Below are 23,198 nucleotides of genomic sequence, written 5' to 3'. Positions count from 1 at the left end.
TTAAAACTATGGTGTTGCATTTCACTCTTTGGCTGGGAATCCAAGCGCTTACAATCCAAGTGAAAACTTCAAATACCAATTTATAGTTTAATTAGTTAATTATTTTTATTATTTGGCGCCTACTCATTAGGAAGGCCGCTGTGAAGGCGTGTCACAGGCAAGCAAAACGGGCCAAAACCATTGGGTTTTACTTTGGCTGCTGCTCTCGACAAGTTCAAATTGCATATTACATATTTACAAGTTGCTAGCGTTGCACATATACACACACAGACATTGTACAGTTTGGGGTATATATATAATTAAATATATATATATATATATAGCCAGATATATGCGGGACATACATTAGCGAATACGGGCGACGATTGCACGTTTACAAGTTGGATTAAAATATGCTAAAATTATTCAATAAAAAAACACGCGACAACATAAAGAGGCGACTATTCTACAACAATCAGGAGTCGCTGAGGATGTCTTTCAATATCGAGCTGGAGTTGCGTGTGGGCGCAAATTCGTTGGAGCCCATGGCCAGCGACTGTGGTGAGCCACCCACTGGCAGTGTGCCTGGAGCCGCAGGATCCTGCTGACCTTCTGCTGGTGTCGCCGTTGCAAATGGTGCTGCCGGCGGAAGATGGGCTGAGGTGGCAGACGTGGAGGTGGCGGTGGCGATGGCACCGGGTGATGTGGCTCCATCCATCTGACCCGTCATGCTCAGGAGCGTGGGTCGCGATTGCGCCTGTGGCTGTGACTCCTGCTCCAGGAATTGAACGAAGGCCTGCACCAGGTTTTCATTGCCACGCGAAGATCCTGTTGGATAAATACGGATTTCAGATACGGACTTGACGCTTAACTCGAACTGGTGGCTTACCTGCTCCCGCAGCTGGGGCGGTACCTCCACCGAGAATGGCGCCCAGCCAGCTGCTTTGCTGCTTATTGAGTCCCACCTTGTCCGCCTCCTGGGCATTGAAGTCCAGCACAGAGGAGATCATGCGCAGCACCTGTTGCTTATCCCCTGCATGTCCACTGACCACATAGCCGATGAGCAGACTCTTGATCAGGCTCTTGTCAATCTTGTCCGTCTGGCTGCTCTCGCTGCTGCTGAGCCGCTGCTCCAGCTGGCCATTCGCCTCCTTCAGGCTCTCCACTGGGCACGAGAAAGGGAGAAAATATGGTGCAGGATTAGTAACCGGAATTGGGCAAAAGGATGTTGAATTGAAGAGGCATGGGCAAGTGAGTGGAACTCGGAGGAAGGCACATCCGTGTGCTGGAGAAGCGCGCGCGTGGTTTTTGGTCATGCGGTTAGTGCGATCCGTGCACGGCGTAGTATGACATAAGTACTGGTTGTTGGATTTAAGGCACACCAGTACCTGATGTAATACTCAACCGTACAGACGCTGCTCCTTCGTACAGGCGATCCTTCACTGCGTCGCGGCAATGGTTCCCTACTCGTTGGATTGCTCTGCTCCGATGGCTCGCCTAGAGCCTATTGGTCAGTGGTGGTGATTGATTCTGCTCTCAGCTGGCTAGGTTTCGGAACGCAGACGGGGCAAGTTCGCTCAAATGCAAATTTAAAGATACACAAAAAAAAAAAAAAATCAAAATAACAAACTAAAAAAAAGGGAGAGAGAACAAGGGGATACGACAACGGAAACAGATCAGACAGCATATCCAAACGATATTTAGAGGCATAGGGATAGATACGTACAGAGATATATAAATATATATTTATATATATACATATATGCAAAATGCAGACATGCAGATTAGGTAAAGGCGGTAGATATATATATATAGGCTATACATAAGGTGTGTACATAATAATGTGGCATATGCCGCAGTCTCGAGCAATCTCCAATTGCAAAGTGAGTGCGTCAAATGGCTCAAACCGCTCACATTTACAAATTGAGATTATTCAATGCTGCAGATACAATTGGTACTGGTTTTTGTATTATTTTCTTTTTTTTTCTTTTTTTTTTGGTACGGATTACGGGTTACGAATTACGGATAACGGATGGTACGGTTTACGGTTTATACGGTTTATAGAGTACAGAGTTTCTTGTCCCTGGTTGTGTATTGTGTTCAAAACGCTCATATTCATAGCTTGTACACAATCATAATTAAATTATAATCAAAATAAGTCAAATAATAATAGGTGCCAAAGATACATTAAAAGTAAGCAGCGGTCAACAACAAATACGGGTTTCAGTAATTAAGGGTGGGGCAACAAGGGGTTAAAGCTTCAAATACTCTACTTTAAAGTGCGGTTTCAAAAATGCACGTGTTCAGATAAATACAAATTACTAAATAAATAGCTATTCAAGCACTTAATTGATTTTGTATTTTTCTGACACATTTTCAAGCGTGTTTTGCTCAACATAAAAACAACATGAAGATCTAAAGATACAAATCACAGATACTCGAACTTAAGGATACACAAAATAGGTTCTAATTAGTTCACAACATCAAAGGCGCCTAGTTGGGTTTGTTTTCAGTGTACTTCTGGCTGTACTCCCCGGTTTTTGCGTGTGGTTTTGATGGTGCAACATTAATGGGTTACTAAAAGTGACTACTTTTGGGGAGTATTACTTTTTTGCAGGTTTGGTTTACTTCAGCAGTTTTTGACGGACGCAAAAGCGGACAAATTAGTTTGGTTTACCTGTGGTGAGGTGAGCAGTTAACAGCCAATACAGATTTTCATTTGCCACGTGCCGTAGGTGCGATCTAACGAGTTTACATTTTTATTGAGTTCCCTTCTTTTTTCTTTTTTTTTTTTGTATTTTTGTGGTACTTTTCTGTGTGGTTATTTATATTCAAATTTATGTTGATTGTTTTTTGTGGTGTTTGGTTTCGGTTGGTTGCGCTTATGGTGATCAAATGCAATTCAAAAAAGTCGATACCAACTGAAATTCCGAGTGTTTCATATTTAGGCTTAGCTCCCAGAATTACCAGCTGATATTTACCTTTGAGAATCGTGTGAGGTGACACTTTTCTCTGTTTTTTTTTTTTTTCAATCTTAACAATAATTACTATTACTTTCCTTTAGCAAAAACACACACTGGCATACTTTCTCTCTCATTCCAAAACGTAAATAATTTGCAGTATTTTCTAAACGCTGTTTCCCAGTTTTATGCGTGACTTAGTGGGTATAATTTCGATTAGGTGCAACACCGTGTGGGTTAAGAACATGCCGGGAATCCCGGAGGTGCTTCAACAGGTTTTTGGGTTAGTCAAATCGATCGGGGATGCGTAAGCACACAGTGGGGAGTCCCACAACCACCAGCTGCTCCGCTGGCACTCACCTTCATCCCGCAGCACGGCGATCGTCTGCTGTCCAGCCTCCAGTTGATCCGAGAGCCGGGCGGCAGCTCGCAATCCCTGATTGGCCTCCGCCAGCTGTTGCTGCAGGCCGCTCATCTCCAGCTGGAGCTGACCCTGCCGGTCCAACTGGGTCTGCATCTCGCGGCGTATCCTCTGCGTGGCCATTTCGATGTCGTGATCCTTGTCTGGAATAGCAGCCCGGATTAGTCTTCACCGAATATGTGCTTTAAATGTATGTGTGCTCTTACCGTTTTGGAACTGCTCCAGGGCGCACTGCAGATTGGTCAGCGCCGCCTGCTGCTTCAGCTCCCGATCCTCGTACTGGCCCAGTTTGGCCAACAGCTCATCCCGCTGCTGCTGGAGCAGGGCGTGCTGCGCCTGCAGCGTCTCCGCCTGCTGATTCGCACGGATGCTGCGGGGGATAATTAAAAAAGAAGATAAGTAATGAGGGAAATTCGAAGAAGTGCTAATTGGAATTTTAGATATGTTTTTGCATTTTTTCAAGTAACTTAATAAATTGCATTTACTTTCACATCCAAATTGCAATCTACGCTTTTCCCAAGCACAGTTCTATTAAATTGCGAATGCATTCATCTAATTAGTTTAATAACACACAGCCAGTTCTCAATAAAGTAATCGAGTTCGCAAAATCTAAACTTCGAAATAAATGAATTATTAAAAACGCCCTTCTCCCTTCTCAATTAGCCACTGGAGTGAAGCCCAGAGCAGAAAAGGACTCTTATGCAAGAGCTTCCATGTGACGATATCCAAGCAGCTCGAAATTGATTTGCCAGCTGGCGATAAGACGAGCTGCCAGGTATGCGGAAATATGGATGGCAATTTGCATGGTCCGATTCCGCCGGCGGCGGTGGGATGCAGTGGGTGAAATGGCAATGGCAATTGGAATTGGAAGTGGAATCGTGTGGGAACATGTGGCGAATGCAATTAGCCAGCTTCGATCGCTTATCGCCGGTGTGACGAATATATCAGCCAATCATCACCAAGGCAACCAAGGTGACCCCCCGGCTGTAACGTGTGCTTGTTTCCTACCTGGCTGATGTGTACGCCGTACTGGACTTGGACACCTGCTGCTCGAGGATCGCTTGGCGGGAGCGCGACTCGTCCAGATCGCGCTGCAGCTCCACGGTTTCCTGGGTGTGCAACTCCTCGATCTCCAGGAGATGGGCACGCAGACGCTCCAGATCCCGCAACGCGCTGGTCTGCTGCTCCTGGGATTCCGCCTGCTGTTGCTGCAGCAGTCGTTGGTTAGTCTGTTCCGTCAGCAGGTTCGTGGTGAGTATGTCGGACTTCTCCTTGAGGAAGCCAACCTGATCCTGCAGCTTCTCGCGCTCCTTGGCCAGCTCCTTCAGCTGCTGCTCGAAGGGCTGCAGTCGCTGGATTTCCGCATAGTACTGCGTGTTCTCCTGGTGCTTTTGCTGCAGCACCTTGATCAGCTCGTTCTTCTCCTGCGCCAAGCCATCGATGGTCTGCTGGAGTTGCTGGCTCTCATCGGCAGCTTGCTGGCCCTGTAGTTGTGATTCTAGGGTCTGGATTTGGGATTCCTTGGCCTGAAGCTGCTCCTCCTTGGCCAGGAGTTGCTCTTCATTTGCCCGAAGTGCCTCGTGTAATTTTTCCAGTTCAGCTTGGTCTAGCTGGATTTGCTGCTCCTTGGCCAGCAGCTGATCCTCAAGCTCGTGAAGTCGGCTTGCCTGATCGGAGTTCTTGCCAGATTCCTGCTCCTTGTTAAGGAGTTGCTCCTGCAACGTTGTCCTTTCCTCGTTAACTTCTCGCAACTGCCGTTGGATCTCCGCCAGCTGAGCTTCCTTGACTGTTAGCCTCTCCTGGCACTCACTCAATTGATTGGTCATCTCGGCCAGCTCCTTCTTGATCATGGTGATCTGTTGATTCTGGTCGACTTCCATGAGCTCCTTTTGCTGCTCCAGTTTGTCCTGCAGCTGGAGCAGTTCTCTTAGCTTCTCCTGATCGGCTTGCAGCTGATTTTGGAGATTGGTTACCTGGATTTTGTGCTGATCCTGACTGATCTTCAGCTGAACGGATTTCTCATCTAGATCCTGCCTAACCGAGGTTAATTGCTCCTCCAGCTCCTTAAGATCCACTTCCTTGCGTTGCAATGTTTCCCGCAGGTGCGAAAGTTCTTCCAATTTCTTTTGATCTGACGCGTTTTGCTGCTGCTGTTTGGTCAGCTGTTCTGCATTCTTCTCCAGCAGTTTGGTTCTATTGTCCAGTTCCGTGTTGGCGGTGGTCAACTGCTCCTGCAACAGCAAGTATTCCTGGTCCTTCTGCTCGAGTTTGGCCAGCAACTCGCTATCCACAGGAGATTTTTCTGGACTGGATTTCAGTTTTGTTTCCATCAGCTGTTGGCTGGACAGAGAAGCCTCCAACTTCTGTCTGGCCTCCTCCAACTGGGCCTCCAGCTGGACAATCGTCTCCTCGTGATGCTCCTCAATGGTTTCCAGCTTGTTGCGCTTGTATTTGTCCAGTTCGTTGAGCAGCAGCTCATTGTTCTTCATCAGCTCATCGCACTGCAGGATATACTGCGAGATGTCCGCCTCGAGGGTCTTCTTCTCGTGCTCGCTGACCAGCTGCTGGTTCTGTACATCCTCCAGTCGCTGCTCCAACAGCTCCAGTCGGTGCCAGCGATCCTTAAGCGAGTTCCAGGCTCGCTCCAGCTTCTGCTGCGGAAACGAGCTGGCCAGACGATCCTCCATCTCGGCCTGAAGCAGATCACGCAGCTTGTCCAGCTCGAAGGTGCCGTACTCGGTGTCGGCGTCGTCCAGATCCGTAATCTCCTGCTTCTCCTCGGCAATGGCCTGTCGGAACTTGGCCTGTGCTATGCTGGTAGTCAGTTCCTGGCGCAGACGTTGGTTATCCTCGCGCAGAGCGCCCAGTTGCTCCTCCAGATCCTGGGCGTGACCCTCCTGCTCAGCCTCCGCGTGGAGCTTCAGCTCCTGATTCTGTACGGTCAGTTGCTGCAGGCGCAGCTGCAAGTCCAGCTGAAGCTGCTCCTTCTCCGCCTCGCTGAGGCGCAAGCGCTTCTCCAATTCGACAAGCTGTTCACCCAGCAAGTTGATGCTCAGCTGCTTCTCCAGCTGAGCATCCTGCAGTTGGGTATTGGTGAGTGTCAGCTCCGAGATTTGTGATTCTAGGGAGACGAGACGATCGCGCAGCTTCTCCTTGGAGGGCGGTGACGTGACATCGGCATCTGGATCGCGATCTGAGCCGGAAGCGGAGCCAGAGCCCGTGGCATCTGCCTGGCGCACCACAATGAACTCATCCTCGCTGTGCTTGCCCGTGGAGGAGCTGTTCGATGACGACTCCGAGGTCTTTTTCTCCTTGGCTTGCCGAGATTCCTCCAGATCCTTGAGCAGCCGTTCGCGCTCCGTTTCCGCCAGGCGTACGCGTTCGATGAGCTCGGCGGTGTCCTGGCGACGTTTGTCTAGCAGCTCTCGCATCTCGTTTAGCTCAGCCTCCTGCTGCTCCACCCTCCGCTGCAGCTCCTCCTGCTGCTCCTTGGCGACTGAGGACGTCTGCCGCAGTTCGTCCAACTGCTTTTGCTGCCTGGCATTGGCCAGTTCGTGCTCCACCAGGCGATCCGCCTGCAACTGCTTGAGATTCGCCACCTGACCCGCCAGCTGCGTCTTGTGCTCCAGCACATCCTGCATGGCCAGCTCATGCTGCGAGTCCAGCTCCTCCAGCGAGGCATTCAGCTGTGCATTGAGCTGCTCCAGCTCCGCAATGCGTTCGTTCAGCCGCACCACATCGTTGTTTCCCAGTGCGATGTCCACGAGGCCGGACTCCTTGTCTTTCGTCGCCGCATCGCCTGATCCTGCGCCTGTGGCACCCTTCTCGTCGCCTCCATCGGGCTCCCAGCACCAGCTGTCCTCCACATTGGGCTCCTCATTCTGCTGTTGTGCGAGAAAAAGAGGGAAGTGGGGAAAACACACATATTAACTAGTGTCGCAACTAAATTAAGGTAATTTTGTTATAAGTTTTAGTCTCAGATAGTTAACTAGTTACAAAAAAAGGGGATTCATAAATCTTTCTGAAATGCTTGCAAGTTTTGGAAGGTAATGCAAATTACTACATATCTTATTGAATAGCTACTAAAATAGCTGATTTTCAATTGGCTGGCTGATTGGCACAGCACATAGCTCGTTATATCCTAGCCGCCAATCGCAATCTTCTGGCACCTGTTGCGCATGCGTCGCCGACTTGGTCACCCGCAGCCACCCAGCTCCACTCCCCCCGTTGGCTCATTAGCAAACCAGGTCAATTGGCAGACGCTAATGGAGGAGGCGGAGAGGGGGCAGTGGGTGTTGGAGGTGGAGGTGGGACGACAGGTGCAAGTACCGCCGGCAAAAAAGGCAGCGCGTGAGACATGCGCGCGTTAATGAGTTTATGGATGAGTTGAGCAAAGATGGCTGCCCTCTGCCGCCGTCGCTGCCTGCGTCGCTGTCGGTGGCGACTGCGATAAGGTCCCAGCAACGAAATCCCCATAAAACCCATGACGAGACCGCTTAGCGGGCGCCAACAAAATGGCAGCGGTCGTAAAAAAAAAAAAAAATAACAAAAAATGGGTTAAATAAAATTAACAACGACGACGAGCAACGGGAAACGGGCCACGAAATAAATATTTGAAAATAAAATAAAAAATATGGCAAGCTAATTAAAATTACCTCAAACGGCATGCATGTGTCTATGCACACATCTCTCTGCTTTTACGGCGATGAATCACAATGGTTCGCCTTTGCCAGGCATTTGAATAGGCTTAGTGATTTGGCATACAGTTTCGCTAATGATAACCAATATAACTGCTACTAATGAGTGCTGAGATAAGAGATACGAACAAATTACTAAAAAAAAAAAAAACAAAAAAAAAGCAACAGGTATTAACTAGGTATAAACTAACTTGGTATTACCATATACTGTAGTATCTACTGTACTGTAGTACTACTATCTGAATTTAGCTGATAACCATCCTTGGGAAATGAATATTTTAGTAACATCTCTTTATCTTAATATGGGGTTTAATATGCTGATTAAAGTGATTGATGCCAGAGCGAATATACCTAACTTCCTTCAAATATTATTAAAGAGTAAACAAAGCCAAGCAGTCCTGAGAGGAAACACTACCAGAAATACCATTCCCACACTCGGAACTCGACTCGAAACTCGGACTTGTGATATACATATGCCTGTGCCTGTGTGTATATATATCCACTTATATAGCCGCCGATCCGCGTTTGTTTGCTCGGCCGGCATTCCGCTTCCACTTCATGGGTGTGTAATTATACCCTCTCGGCCCGGTTAGGGTATCGAAAACGCCGAAAAGACACTTGTGCAAACTGGGTTATCAACATGAACAGTCTGCGGAGAATCGAGAACAGAGAATCGAGAATGGAGAGTGAAGAATTGAGAACGGAGAACATGGCTGCCCTGTAGTTTGGGTGTGAAATAACACTTGTGTTTTGTTAACAAATATTGGAGATATTATTCACGCTCGTCGCAACCGCGATCTTAAAGGCAGCATTTGTGCCACCGATCTCGACGATCCATCCACAATGCAATCGATCATCGATTCGTGTCGTGCCACACAAATGATACGATATGATATCATATATAATCTGGACGCCTATATGGGCAGGTCGTATAGAAATATATATGGTCGCGCAGAGACAAACGCACTGAGTGTAGGCCATAAAAAACGAGAGCGAACCCACCGAAAATTCCCGATGCGATAAGATAAAATGGTGGTGTTTTCACAAGGCTTAAGCAACAGGTTGTCGACGATGTTCGGGCTTTCTTGGGGTTTCTCTGCTTTTCTCCCGCTTTCTCGGGGTTTCTCGAAGGGAGCGGTATGCTTCGCATAGCAACCGGAAGTTAGCAAGAAATAGTTTCGCAATTCATATTTTCCAAATAAAATAGCACACAAATGTGTCACGCAATGAAAAAAAAAAAATGAAATTCGATAGCGCCAATCTAAGCTTAAGTGTACAGCAAAGTCCTATTTAAAGCTAAATGTATATCTGATGATTGTATGACTATTTTAACCTTGTAATATTTACGGTGAAAGTTCTCTTGAAATGGAACTTCTAAGAAATAAACCATTATTGTCAAAAACCCAAGTATTAAACTAGCGCTTTAAAATAGCTTTTTTAAAAACCCAATTTCACCGGGTGCTCTAAAGAACTCGATTCCCCCTGAATATTTCCTTGCAATTGAACTTGATAACACTGCACACTACTCTATGACTTTCTAGTTTTTCGAGTCAGGTTTGCTGAAGGAAGAGTATTTGTGTACATGTGCATGGCAAAGGCGAAAAGTGTGCAATTACCGGGAAGTGTAAACAAATGTGCGCGGAGTATTGCTCGATCAATATTAATTTGAATCGCTTTCGCTTTAGTCATGCCACCCCACTGACGTCTGCTGCCAGAGCCCAGCGATTCCTTATCTTATCGGGGCCATGCCATGCCACCAAGATATCCGCAGTTCTCCCCATTCTCCTGACAGTGGGATTTCGTACTTTGTTTATAAATAAACATTAACCGATTGCCGCGAAAGGGTGGCGTGCTTTATTTTCCCCCGAGGGAACGGCCCTCCGAATCAATTATGTACATATATGCGAGTATACGATCCGATTGCAGCAGTATGTTACTTCCACTCCTGATTCTCGTCTAGGATCCCGCAATCCGAGCCGGGGGATTCGGAATTTGGATTCGAAACGGAGCTTATCAGAATGTGCTCCAGTTTTGGGCCATTTGTGGATTTCTGGATTTGTGGATATGTGCATTTCGGTTTGTGGTGTTCATTTCTGTGCTCTCGTCATTTTGCAGCGAAATTCAAACACTGGCGGCGATACCGGGAATTCTGTGTCAGCAAATCGCAGATTTTCGAGGGTCCCACAAATCACTCAAATCACTGGAAACAATGCTGAGCTAGGTTCTTCGCTATTCAAAACTCTAAGAGTCACTGAACAAGGGACTATTAGATTACAGAACTAATACCGTCTGCTTTGAATTGAGCAAATTAAATGAATGAAATTACTGCCATTTTGATAGGGTAATGGAGAAATGATATCTTTTGTGACTGCCTGATAGCAACATAATCGAAAGTGACAAATTATTAGATGGCCGAAACAATGACGATAAGAACTAACTCAATTAGGCTGCTCCACCTTGATACGGAAACCCATGGAAAGTTTCAAATGCTTATCTGCGGAATTCCAATCCCCATTCCGTTCCAATTCGAATTCGATTTTGGCCAGACTGTAGTGTATATCATGCTGCATTGATGACTCTACGAAAACGTGCTCTTCTCGTGATGACACAATCTCAAGTGGTTTCACAAAGTACATGTATGTAGCGGTGCTAGACAATTTATGGTGTTTTAGCCAAGAAGATTTATAACCAAGTTCGAAATACAGACTTAACAATCTTGGGGAAGTAGAGAAACTTTTTTGACAGATTTATTAATCCTTCACTGAAGAAATAATTCAATCTAAACAGAGCTGTTCGTATGGGAAATTAAACGTTTTCATAGTGGAATAGAGTTGTACAAAATAATTCTGTATTTAAATGCCACTCTACATTTCACACTTTGAAACACTTTATTTTTCGCCATGTTTTCGCAATTTGAGTTCGGGCAAATGAGTAATAATAAACACAATAATTTAGTGTATGCAGTGCAATAAAAACCAAGAGGAAATTACATAGTTAATAAGAGGAGATGTCAAGATGCGACAAAAGTCGAAAGTCAAGGCGGGCTTAAACGAAAAAAAAAAGCGCGAGATGTGGCTAAAAAGGCGAGGAATAACTCAAGTTAGCTCAAGTTTAAGCCAAGTCACTCTACGCCTAGCCCCGTCTCCCTCTCTCTCACTCTGCCTCTCTCTCTCTCTGTGGCCTCCCACCCTGACCCCCTGAAGCACCCGGCTGGCCCCCGAAGTTAATGGGCATTATTAACTGACGGCAACAATTACATTTAGCAACAACTTACAGTTTTTTACTCGTCAGCTGAGCGGCGATTTTCAATTTCGATTTGGCAGCTGGGCAGTAATTTCTGCCTTGAAATTATTTTCCGCTTTTCTCAATATTTTCAGTATCAATTTGTTCATTCAGCTATTCCGTTCCGTACTTCACAAGCAAAAACAAATCAAAAAAAATAGTAAACGATTTTGTCCGCAAAAAAAAAAAATAGAAAAAAACAAGAGTCAAATGTAAATTAACTTTTCACTTAATTAGGCGATGCAATTTTAAGGCAACGATAGGAAAAACTTAGTTATGTTTTTAGGATATGTATGTTTACTTCAAACTTTATAATGGGCTTTCGGTTTCGAGGGGGTGGCAACGCCACACCGACGCGAACAGCGACTGCGACCGAGGCGGCGGCGGCGGAGGAGCGATAATACCGGTACGTCCGATCCGCCGAGCGAACGATCGACGAGTGATCGCTGCGTGCAGTGCGCCGCGGGAAATAGCGACCGGCGATCGCATGCGACGGAACTGCAGCCGAAGCCGCACACGAAGCCAGAGCCGAAGTCAGCTAGCCGAACACACGAAGCCCGGCACGAAGCGCCATCGACGGCGGAGCGAGATGGCAGACGGCAGGCGGCGAGGGAGCGAGCGAAAGAGAGGCCACATGGCGCGAACAAGGATCATCATACCTTCGAACGAGCTAACGAACTCAAGTGAAGTGGGAACTATTAAAACAGTTTGAAGTTCTAGTTCTCTTAACTGATAACTGATTTTTGATATAAAGGATTCTCTATGTTCATAGCTAGACTAATATAAATATTATATAGAACTACACTCGTTATATTGCTTTAATATCAATTTTATTATCTGAGAGCCATCAAAAACATATTGCCAGCATATCAAATTACAGCACGTCATGTTAGAGTTTCACATCATTATATGATAGACGTTTTCGCGTTTGAATTATATTTTTATGACTTGGTAACCATGACATTACAGATACCACTTCATATAATTCAAAACTGTGTGGTAACAGCAACACGTTGTTGAGTTTGGTTAGCTAGGTTCCCATTTCCAAAATAGTATAAAGTTCAAAGGACATGACCCCTCTGTAGATAAGCCCCACCCAACGCGACTGTGATTCATAACTCTGATTCATGTGAAAGGTATAGAAACAGAGATAAAGCCCGATCTGGGTGGGGAGATAGCACCGACGGGGTTAATGGATAAAATGGAAAGACATTTATCATGGCAGCCGTACATAACCTCACTCGGTGGGTTGGATGGTGGGTAAATGGGTATTCTCGTACATGGATTTGGATATACTCATATGTATGTATGTACATATGTATGTGTGTGTATGGCGATATGCACACGTAGCCAGCCAGCAACTTCGACTTGCTCTCCATTTCAAAACTCAAATAATGCGCGTCGGCTATTTAACTTGAAATTAAGCGACGTTTGTTGTTGTTTTTATTTATTTTCTTTCGTTTTTTTTTTCTTTCTTTTTTTTGTTGTTTAAAGAATTGTTAATGTGTGTGTGTTAGTGTGTGTGCGATGGTGTAGTTGTCGCTATTGTTGTTGTACCGCTGGAGACGGCTTTATTTGCTTATTTTGCTCATTTTGTTTGTTCTCAGCGCTCTGTGTTGTATGCTCTCTGCTGTCCGCTCTCCGGTCGCCTCAGTCGTCTGTACCGCCGGTGCCGCCCCGCCCCCCACCGTCCTACCGCCCCTCTGCCGACGCTGCACCGCCGGTGGAGTACACCTACGGTCGGACAACTCTATAACGACCTTTTAACTCTGCACTTATGAAACCGCTATTCTTACTCTAAGTAAGGAAAAAGTATTTGCATCACATAGTTTTGAACTCGGTTCTAAATTCCATAATAGAGGAGTATTTGCATCTGTAAAGTATGAAAATATTTCCCAGCTCAAGACACTCCACTGTATTCGTTGGGGTCTCCTAAGTTGCCCCCCATTTCTGTTCCTTTTGGGAGAGCGCGGAGATAGCAAGTTGTTAAAAGAAAACAAATAAGCCCGATATCGCCGTTGGAAAAAAGGTTTGGCTTAGAAAGGGACGGCAGGATGCGACAAAATGCTGGCTACATAGACATTAACATTAACATTAACATTACGTGCCATCCAGATAACCGGTAGAGTTTCCTCGCTTTCCCAAGTGATGTAGAAAAACGACACCCGACGCATGTAGTTTTATCTTTTGGCTGTGCCAGCACAATTCCAAGCACAATTTTTCGGCTATATCGTTTGGTATATATGGTATATGGTATATGGCATACGGTATATGATATAATATGATATTATATGGTATATGGAGAGGGGGGGTTCTAGTGGTTCCATATGGCCACGTCGTTGACTTTAAGCGGGCTGTTGTTACTGTTCTGTTTCTGTTTCAGTTGCTGTTTTCAGTGTTTCTGTTTCTGTTTCAGTTTCTGTTTCAGTATTTGTTACTGGCGCAATCGAGCGTCTGTGTTTAATTAGCAGATAAAAATACAGTCAACCCATGAAGGTAGAAATACACACAGCACACACAGCCGTCTAGACCCCGAGCCCCATAGAGGCCATCTCTTTCGCACCTTTTTGGTTCGGCCAGGAAAGGGGGTTACGAGGGGAAGGGGACGCGAGGTGGCACACTATCAATGCTCGGTGATATATGTATGTATGCACATACATATATGTAGCAAATGTAGATATATGCCATTATATACTGGCAGCAAACACGTTGCAGGCGTTAATTAGTTTTGGGGGCTTTTCTTTTATCAGCAATGGGAGGGAAAAAAAGCAACTGTAACAACAGCACAACAATGCGCAGCACCAACACACACTCGAACACACACAGCAACACACACTCGCACACACACATTGGTGTACGCTTTTCAAATGCATTTCGTTCGGTTGCGAGTGCAAAGCGAATCGCTCAAAGGGGGGACCCTTGTACTTAGCTTCCTTGTTCCACGTCCATATCAATCGGGCGTGCAAGTTAACAGTGGCGTTAACATGCGTTAAGTACAGTACCCCCGCCCCTTTACAGTGACCCCCTCCTCACACCACCACCTCTTCACACCTCTCAAAAGTCAGCGTCTTTGTGGCGCCAATTTTTGGAATCGATTGTATAATAAATTCTTCTCGCATCGAATTCAGTTGCATCTTCGAATCTTTTCGTATTTTAGAGGGGCAATATGTCGCAGAGAAGCCCATTTATAGGGCGGAAATAATAGAGAGCACTACGTATTGAGGCCACACAAACGCAGCCAGAACAGGGGCGTAACTGAAGGGGGTGGGAATGTCCTTATATCAAGGGAACTTTAGTCTTATAATTAGACAAGATGCTATTATTAATAGATAATACAATGTATGGGCAGAGCTAACTAATGTAAGAATACAACATGCAATGATACAAGATACAAGGATATAACATGTAAAGATACAAGATACACTCTGCTACATAATTGAAAACGATCTGTGCACATAGAAACATAGCATATCGATTCTCAACTGAAAAGCTGCCTTAAGCAGATACAAGATACAAGATGCTAACGAACTGCAAAGATAATAAATATTTAAATTGTATTTTATTTGCACACGTTCGATCAATATGTGGAAAACACGGTACCAGCGCAACACAAAAGGCGCTACGTGCATAAGTTTAAGAAAGCGGTCACCGACGGAGGCATAGAGAAAGATGCGGCTGGAGACCCAGATGTGGATGCCGAATGGCGGATACGGATGCGATTCATAGACGGATCGATGACGACAGCACCAAGCTCTGACGTCGCCCAACCAACTCGATCTGGAGCAGCTCGGATCGGATCGGATCGAATCGGATGGGATCGTATCGAGATCGGGATCGGGATCGAGATCGGCTAAGAAGTTGCTGAAGAACGTGGTAAATGGGCAGAGAATGCCACATACATAGCACTTGGAGATCGGCAATCGACGTTCGGCTAGGTGCGAGTATCTCCGGATGGGTAGATACTAGTTACCTGGCAACGGATACGTTCGAAATGGAAATGGACATAGAGATAGATAGATAGAGATGGAGATGAAGATGAAGACCGAACCGCCGGCTGTTTCTTGTGTTGGCATTCATTTAACACGTTGCTGTTAAAATTCAGACAAAACAAGAAATCAAATTCAAATAACGCGCTTCAATTCGGTCGCACAGGCGGTTCACTTCGTTACCGTTCCATTTAAGATGCAAAGATGCACACCTCTACCATAGACGCGAATATATGGTATATATATACATACACACGGCTACACTCAAAGATGGAGTTGAGACTGAAGATACAGATATAGTTGCGAGCAACTGGAGTTCAAGAAGAGATCGTAGTTCCGATTAGGAGCTCGGACCATCGTCAGATATATCTTGTTGTTATAACAAACTTTCGATCACTTCTCCACAAGATATTGTATAGATATTTTCAAATTATTCACGGGCTTCACTCATTCCTTTTTAAATTTTAGATTTTATAGATCATAAATAAAATTCGAGCATCTAATTTTTTGTTGCTACGATGCAATTGTTCTCGTTTTGAGCCAAACAAGATCCCTGTAACGATAACTAAGTGAAAATGCAAATAGGAAAATTACTTTTCTTGTACGCAAACAAGTCCCATTTCCATTTAAGCAAGAGCAAACACAGTAGGTTTTTTAGGAAAATTAATGCTTATCGTAGTTGGAAAATTACCCAAAATGTGTTTGAATAAATAATTTGGAACGCAATTTTGAAGTGGAATGGAAGCTTAGTTAAAATTACAAAAAATTTACAAAATTATTTGTAAAAACTAAGATAACTAGTAAGATAAAATATGTAATATTAAAATACATTTTAATACAGTGGTTTTGAAAGACAATTGCAAATTATATTTATGAGAGAAACTACAGACTTCCTCAGCCTTCTGCAACCTTCAAATAAACGAAAGCCTTTTAAATGAAGTTTAGTTTCTTTGACATTTTTGGGGCCTGTTGGAAAAGTCGGCTGTGGAAATGGAAAATGGAAAATGGCTAATTGGAAAATGCCAAGAGTGGCGGGGAAATCGCTGCCTTCGTTCGCTCAATTTGTTCGACTATTTTATGGACTTTGGGCCATTTGGGCGTTCTAGTTTTTAGTTTTTTTTTTTCTTCTTGTTTTTGGTTTTTTGTTAGTTATTTTAATTTTCTTTCTGTTTTTTTGTTGTTTTTTTTTTGTGCTCGTTTTTTAGTTAGCAGTTTTTAGTTTCGTGGTTTGAAATTTATACACTTTGTTGTTGCTGCATTTTGTGGCTTCTGCCTTGGCGTACAGGTGAACATATTTCCATTTTGGCGTCGTCGTCGTTCGTTGGTCGCCAGTCGCCAGTCGCCAGTGTTTATGCAACAGCGCGACTTGCCAATAAAAATCGCCGAAACGCAGCGCAGCCCCCTTCCATTTTTGCCACTTTTCCACATTTCCGCGACCCCCTTTCGATTGCCACAGTAGTTTTCCAGTGCAAAAACTCTGGGCCATAAATATATGGATGCTTAAATTTCGTCATTTACGGCCCGACTGGCCTGCAAACGAAAAATCTTTTCATAATTTAATGCTTATTAGCATTTGTTCGCCACTCAGCCAGATTTTTCACTGCGGATTCAAATGGGCTCTGTTTTTGTGGACCAGGGGGGTGTGGTGGTAATTGTAATTGCTAAAAAAAAAATGGGGGAGGTGGGGGGAAACGTAGCCATATACACCTGACCCAGAGCCACCAGCCAGCAGCTAGCAGCGTTTTGTCAACGTGGCCCAGAGGAAGGTTATGTGAATAGAGCTAAAGTATTTCTTTAGCCTCAGACAATGCGAGTACGAGGCCATCGCCAATCCGGCAATCAGGCAATCCGTCAATCGGACAATCCGTCAATCCTCGATATAAATCAGCCAAAAGAATGCCACAAATCTGCCAGAACATGGCGATTTGCGAGCGAGTAGCTTGCGTGACAAATGCATTTTGGCCAATTTCGATAACTGAGCTTCAGGGCATAGGCGTTGGCAGGAACTAAGGGGATTTGGTTGTTTCAGTATGGAGATCTATCTGCATTCCATATGTATCCCCAAGTTTCATTTAAAGTGCTTTACGTATGACAAATATCACAGTTGAAATGGTTAAATAAGGATATGCCTTGGAACAAGCTTGCTACATGGTGATGGAAACCCTGTCAGGGGTTTTTTTTTCCATCAATCCTTTCCCCATTATACAACACCCCTGGAGGAGCACCCCTGTGCCCAGCGCCACAGTTCTGCATGTGCATCTGATGACTGAGATCTCAGGAGGTGGTTCCAAGCACATGCAATTACAGGCGAAGGTTAAACGCCACGCCAATTGAGCAACTCACTGGTGGCCATGGCAACTCTGGCAAATGAATAGCAGCTGTAGCAGCAGCAACCCCCCTCGACAGCAACAGCAACAACGTTTAGGCCTCAAAAACTGACTCGGCTCGTTAGAAGCACGCGAAGCTAAATGGAAACGGAAATGGACGTGGTTTGTGGATATGTGGATGTGGATTTCGATGTGGAAGTGGAAGTGACTGAGAACGAGAATGAGTTGGAAGCTGAAACTAAAGTCCCCATTCACAGGCAGCAAATTGATTTGGACCAAGACTTTTGCTGCGTACCAGACCCCCGCATTGTTCGTATTATTATACTCTTTCAGAAGGTATTCCCTCTATCAGAATAATGGGTGATATGATAGTGGGAACACACTGTTTTTCGATTTAGACTGATTTCTTCTTGATAGAAATAATAATAATAGAATAAGCACACTCTAAATTACTTTTCAATTGATAGCCAAGATGCGGAGAGAGCATTTTCAGCTGCGGTGCTTAAAAGACCACCTCATTTTCTAGCTCATTTTCCATTTTCCACGTTTTGCCGTTGCCGTTGGAGTTGGAGTTTTTCGAAGTTGTTGGTGGCAGTTAGTGAAAATTGGCCGCTCGCTTCGTTGATTGTTTATAGGAACCCACGGGCAGCCGAACAATGTCAGTCATCAGCAACAACAAATGTTATTAAATAATTGCAGGTCTCCACTGACAGCAACAGCAACAGCAATAGCAACAACAACAACAACAACGCAGCAGCGACTTAAACTGCAACTGCAACTGCACTTAGCGACATGCAACGTTTGACATCCCATTGGCCGTGGGTCAGTTGCTAGAAACTGGAGTCGAATGCGGTGGTTGGTGGTTGGTGGGTGGTTTGGGATGGTTTGGTGGGTGACTGGGTGGCTGGGCGACGACAGCAACGGCACAAAAATGCCGTCTCCACTCCGTTGAGACGAAAAACCAACAAAACAAAATGTCATTCTCATTCGTGCTTGAATACAACAACACTGGATGATTGCATTATCATCATCATCATCATCAGCATCAGCATCAGCATCATAGCTGAATGATTTCGCTGACCACAAGCACAACTTTAAACAATAGTTACTACCGCTTATTAAACACATTTTTCAAAAAAATATGACAAATTTCAGTGGATTTCTACGGACAAAGAGTTACCCTAGCAATGGTAAATTCGATTTTAATAGGTTCAGAGATGTTGCGTATCATATATCCTAATATATGTATAATCTTTAAGCTTCATCTTTGTTTCGAACCCCAATCGGAATCATGCCATATTCCACCAATTGTGGCTCGTTCGGCTCTAAATAATATGTGGATCACTTGCGCTACACATAGAGGTAATCTAAAGCATTTATGCCTTTAAAAAATGAATATAAACTAAAGAGTAATCATTTAAATCAATTGCAAGGCAATGGTATGCATTTTATCTGGAAATATTCGCTTTTTTGGGATGAATGCAACTCATTAGCTATCAGGAAGCTACACAGCTCCACCAATTATTTGATTCTGGACCCCAATGCAAAACATGCCATTTCGAATTTGAGGGGATTTTGAAGGGGAAGGGGTAGGGCGAAGTAGGAATGAAAACGTTTAGAATGATGACATATCGGACACGGAGCACTCGCGATCCGTGGCCAATGGGGAAATGGGGAAATGACGCCCACAGTCGCCCGATTATTAAGTAGAATGTGGAGGATGGCGGCAAGGGGGCTTTTCAGGTAAACTGAGGTAGTAACAAGTGCAGCTGGGACACATTTGACACAGTTTGGCCGAGCGTAACAAACCGCGTTTATCAAATGGAACTCGATTCGGTTTCGGTTTCGCTCTGGCTCTTGACGGTTGACGTGTCCAAAATCAAATATATGTAATATAGAAAAAAAAATGGAGCAACTGCCCAACGGACCACCTGAACATCCCCCACCACCCACTGACCCAGGCAGGTGAGCCAACCAAGCGGCCAATCAGCATTTCCGCTCTAATGAAATCTGTGCAAGATGAACGCCATCAGCAGAGGAGTTCTATGATATGTACGATAATTACGATTACTGTGCACATGGAGCGCAACATTCGATATACATAAATACGGAAAACTGAGTAAGGAAAATATATATGCAGTGAATTCAAAACGTATAGGTACAATTTCAAAAACACTGCGCGTTTCCGGTGCTCGTTGCCATTGAGTGGCGCCATCTGTTGCTCGATATTTGGTTGAAGCTAAGATGTGAAAGCTTAAATGGCAATAAAGGTCTCATATTTGTAATATATGTATTTATACAATGAATACAAAAACTCAAATATTTCGACAAACATGTTTGCCTAAATAAACTGTCTTTTGAACAATGGACTTTTGTGAAAATATCTCCCCTAATTTGGCATTTAGCCCAATTTTTGTAGCTCATTATCAACGCCAAGTGCGTGTCGAGGGTTTTTGGGTTTTAATTCCTCAGCGAAAATCACCAAATCATTGCGCTTTGAAATTTGACAATTAGACTAATTTGCCTGTTGCATATGAAAATGAACACAAAAAACTACACACCATCTATGGAAGTTTCAACTCACCCAGAATAAATAGCGAAAAAGTACACACCAGAACACACACGAAAAAAAAAAATGCAGTCGTCGCGGGACTTCCGGCAATAAAAAATGAATGCAAAGAACAAACAAAAAAAAAAAATGTTAAGAAAAATTGACCCTCTTTTTGGGAAAAACTGTCACACGATTTTCAAATGCAAATCGCATTTGTATTGCGTTTTTCTTTTTTTTTTGTAGTTTTTCAGGCCAAAACTGAGCACAAGAATGAAACTGAGTAGGAATTAACACTTTATGCGGGCCTACGTGAATCGATCACACGGAACCGAATGAATGCCAGCCAGCAGGTGAACCGGGCTTTTATAGGCCCCCGGATCCAGCGAATCGAGCCAACCAACCCCTCGATCCTGGCCAGCTTGGCCCGGATAAGATAACCCGAGCATGGTGCCATGCCATGCAGATGTCCCAAATGCCCGCCTAATGGGGATGATAATGGTTGGCAGGAGCAGATTGCCATATCTACGGAGGAGGAGGAGGAGGAGTAGCAGTAGTAGTGGTGGAGGTGGAGGTAGTGGAGGTGGAGGTGGGTCATGAGGGATGTGAAAAATGGGAATGGGGATGAGGGCACACTTATCGCCGCTCGCCTGGCGCAATTATGCAAAACAATATGGTGACCCAACTATCGATCCAAAAGATAGCGATTGATAGTACATGCGAGATATCAAAAATCTGGGAAAACATATACCCATAAATATAGAAAACAAAAAGAAAGAACTTTCAAGCCATCGAAATCATAGCTAACACAAGAAGATGCAGATTACAAATAGAAGACTTGAGAAACCATATATAAAAATGTAATTAAAAGGACACTAAAACAGATCAAAATCGACGATGAAAAATATATCAGATTTCCATATCGATTTTCCAATCGCCTACTGTTCAGTTGCGATAAGAGAAGAGTATATACGGTTTATCTATGAATACTAAATGATGCAATTTTGCCTTATAATTTATGTTCCGTATATTTGATAGGAACTCTCATTTTTACATAATCGATTAGCTAATAGAAAACCAATATAAAACATGAGTAATGATGGCCTAAACTAGTAAGATCAATTTACCAATTTAAGCTGCAAACAAAATGCAGATTTAGAGCACATACAATTAGGCAAATCAAAAGAGCACGTTTAATAAACATGAATTAATTTAATCGTTCATAAAAATAGGTAATGTTGGACTCTTGTTACAATCTCCTGTATTTCTGTATGCAGGACATGTATTATTTTTAAACCAGTTCAACAGGGTTCAAAGCGCGCTTTTTGTATATTTAAGCGACTATGAGAGATAAGAACTTATTTTTTTCTATCTCAGGTACAGTTGTGCTTTAGATAGATCTCCAGCCCATAGGTGATACCAAACCCCGTAACACTGCAGTTTCAGCACTTGGGGTTGCGCTGTATAGAATAGTATAGTATAGTATAGAAACTTGCCTAATCAGAAATAATTCGGTAAATTGAACAAGCAGTTGACGAATGGAGGGCAGCGATAGGGTTAACAGCACGCCCAGATAAGGCCAACAGGCATATGGGGTAATCGAAAAGGAGTCCAGGGATTTATGACAGTCAGCCAGGTAAATAGAAGGCACCAAATACCACTGAATGTGAAATCAAATAGAAGTTTCATAATTTCGTTTTCTAATGGATGCGCTGGATGCACGCGAAAAAAGGTAAATGGATACCAAATGTAAAATCAGTAGAAATATATATTTATTTAGAGAGTAAATAAATTGAGCTTAGTGTAAGCATTAGCTAGCGAAAACTGAAGCTTAAGCCAGTAACATTGCAATCGAGGACTTGTCGTATGTGGAACACCTTTAACATAAAACGATTTAAAGATGAAAACTAGTTTGTAAACATGCCAAGTAAAGTTACCATATAACATTGCTTCTATTTTTCTTTCTCTGTGGACGACACAATGTGGCATCAGGTAAAATCGAGAATCGCAGATAAAACTAGGGTAGTGCCGACTCCTAGCTTATCGCAGTTTAAATATTAATTCAGGGATATGTGGCCAAAAGTGAAACAGAGAGAGCGAGAGCTGGGCTTATCGCTTATTTGAAAGATAAAGCCGGGCAAACACCACTCCACCCTGGAGTGCAATGTTTCCTGGAAGATGGACTGGGCACCGGATGTGGCATTGTGGCATGGCCATGTGGGGGCCAGCTGCAGGTCCCACGGATCAAACATCACTTACCAAATGCGGTTCCCGCGAAGCTGATGTGCTGGCTGCCAGTTTGGATTCCTGTTTCTGCTTGCTTTTGGCCAGTTCCCGGCGCAGGGCGGCAATCTGAAAAGGGGAATCGGGTGGCCATTAGTGCAGAAGCCGCAAAAGTGCCTATGAGTTGGCGTTACCTCACGATCCTTCTCCTCGCAACGCCTATCCAGCTGCTCCTTTTGCTCCTGGGTATCCGCCAGCAGTTCCAGGGCTGTCTTAGCCTGCTGCTCGGCCTCTTGGGCGCTAGCACCGCCTGCTCGATGTCCCTCATACTCCAAGTCGCCGGGTCCTGCCGTTTCGGCCAGAACTTCCTGGGCCAGATTGGTTAGTTGGCCCTTCAGCTGGCTGAGACTGCTGTTCAGCCACGACATCTTCGCTGCTCTCTTCTGGGCAGCGTGGGTGGATGGGGGGCGTGGCTCTGCTCGTCGAGATCACTCCGTTTTTGGCTAGCTAATCGCGAACTTCGGATGAAGTTTGCTTAGTTATTTGGAAACGATACTTTTTTTTTTGCGTGGCAGTGGCACAAACTCAAGCTGATTTCTATACTTCGTTCTACAATTGAAATTCAATTTGGTTGTTTGTTTTGATCAAGAATGTGCAAGCTTTGTAGGGTTTTGTTTGTGTTCTAGTAGTATTATTTCTGTTATTTATTCTTATTTTTATTATTATTTTGTGATATGGTATCGATATCCGACGTCCTATCGTCAGCTGATTTTGT

The 23,198-nt window shown here is 44.3% G+C and overlaps 1 protein-coding gene across 4 annotated transcripts; it reads right to left on the bottom strand.

Annotated features, from left to right (window-relative positions):
* Window positions 1-79: 79 nt before the first annotated feature.
* LOC120456728 (thyroid receptor-interacting protein 11) lies at window positions 80-23,169 on the bottom strand. 4 transcript variants are annotated; one of them, XM_039643711.2, is made up of 7 exons: window positions 22,618-23,169; window positions 22,460-22,552; window positions 4,369-7,247; window positions 3,567-3,730; window positions 3,300-3,503; window positions 869-1,144; window positions 80-807 (listed from the first exon to the last, which is right to left on the bottom strand). In XM_039643711.2, the coding sequence occupies exons 1-7, from the start codon at window positions 22,849-22,851 to the stop codon at window positions 455-457; spliced, it is 4,203 nt and encodes a 1,400-aa protein (XP_039499645.1). In that variant the 5' UTR covers window positions 22,852-23,169; the 3' UTR covers window positions 80-454. The 4 variants fall into 4 exon arrangements, with proteins under 4 accessions (XP_039499645.1, XP_039499646.1, XP_039499647.1 ...); XM_039643712.2 differs by having other exon boundaries at window positions 4,369-7,244; window positions 22,618-23,168; XM_039643713.2 differs by having other exon boundaries at window positions 4,369-7,241; window positions 22,618-23,168.
* Between the last annotated feature and the right edge of the window lie 29 nt (window positions 23,170-23,198).

This window comes from Drosophila santomea, chromosome X (assembly GCF_016746245.2).
Source record: "Drosophila santomea strain STO CAGO 1482 chromosome X, Prin_Dsan_1.1, whole genome shotgun sequence".
NCBI lineage: Eukaryota > Metazoa > Arthropoda > Insecta > Diptera > Drosophilidae > Drosophila > Drosophila santomea.
This window is presented reverse-complemented; position numbering and strand designations above follow the sequence as displayed.

Excerpts from the sequence above, each read along its gene's own strand:
- LOC120456728 (XM_039643711.2), bottom strand. The coding sequence starts at position 22,851 with ATGTCGTGGCTGAACAGCAGTCTCAGCCAGCTGAAGGGCCAACTAACC. Across the intron at positions 3,731-4,368 it reads ACGGCGTACACATCAGCCAG|CATCCGTGCGAATCAGCAGG; the intron begins GTAGGAAACAAG and ends TATCCCCCGCAG. Across the intron at positions 808-868 it reads CGCCCCAGCTGCGGGAGCAG|GATCTTCGCGTGGCAATGAA; the intron begins GTAAGCCACCAG and ends TTTATCCAACAG.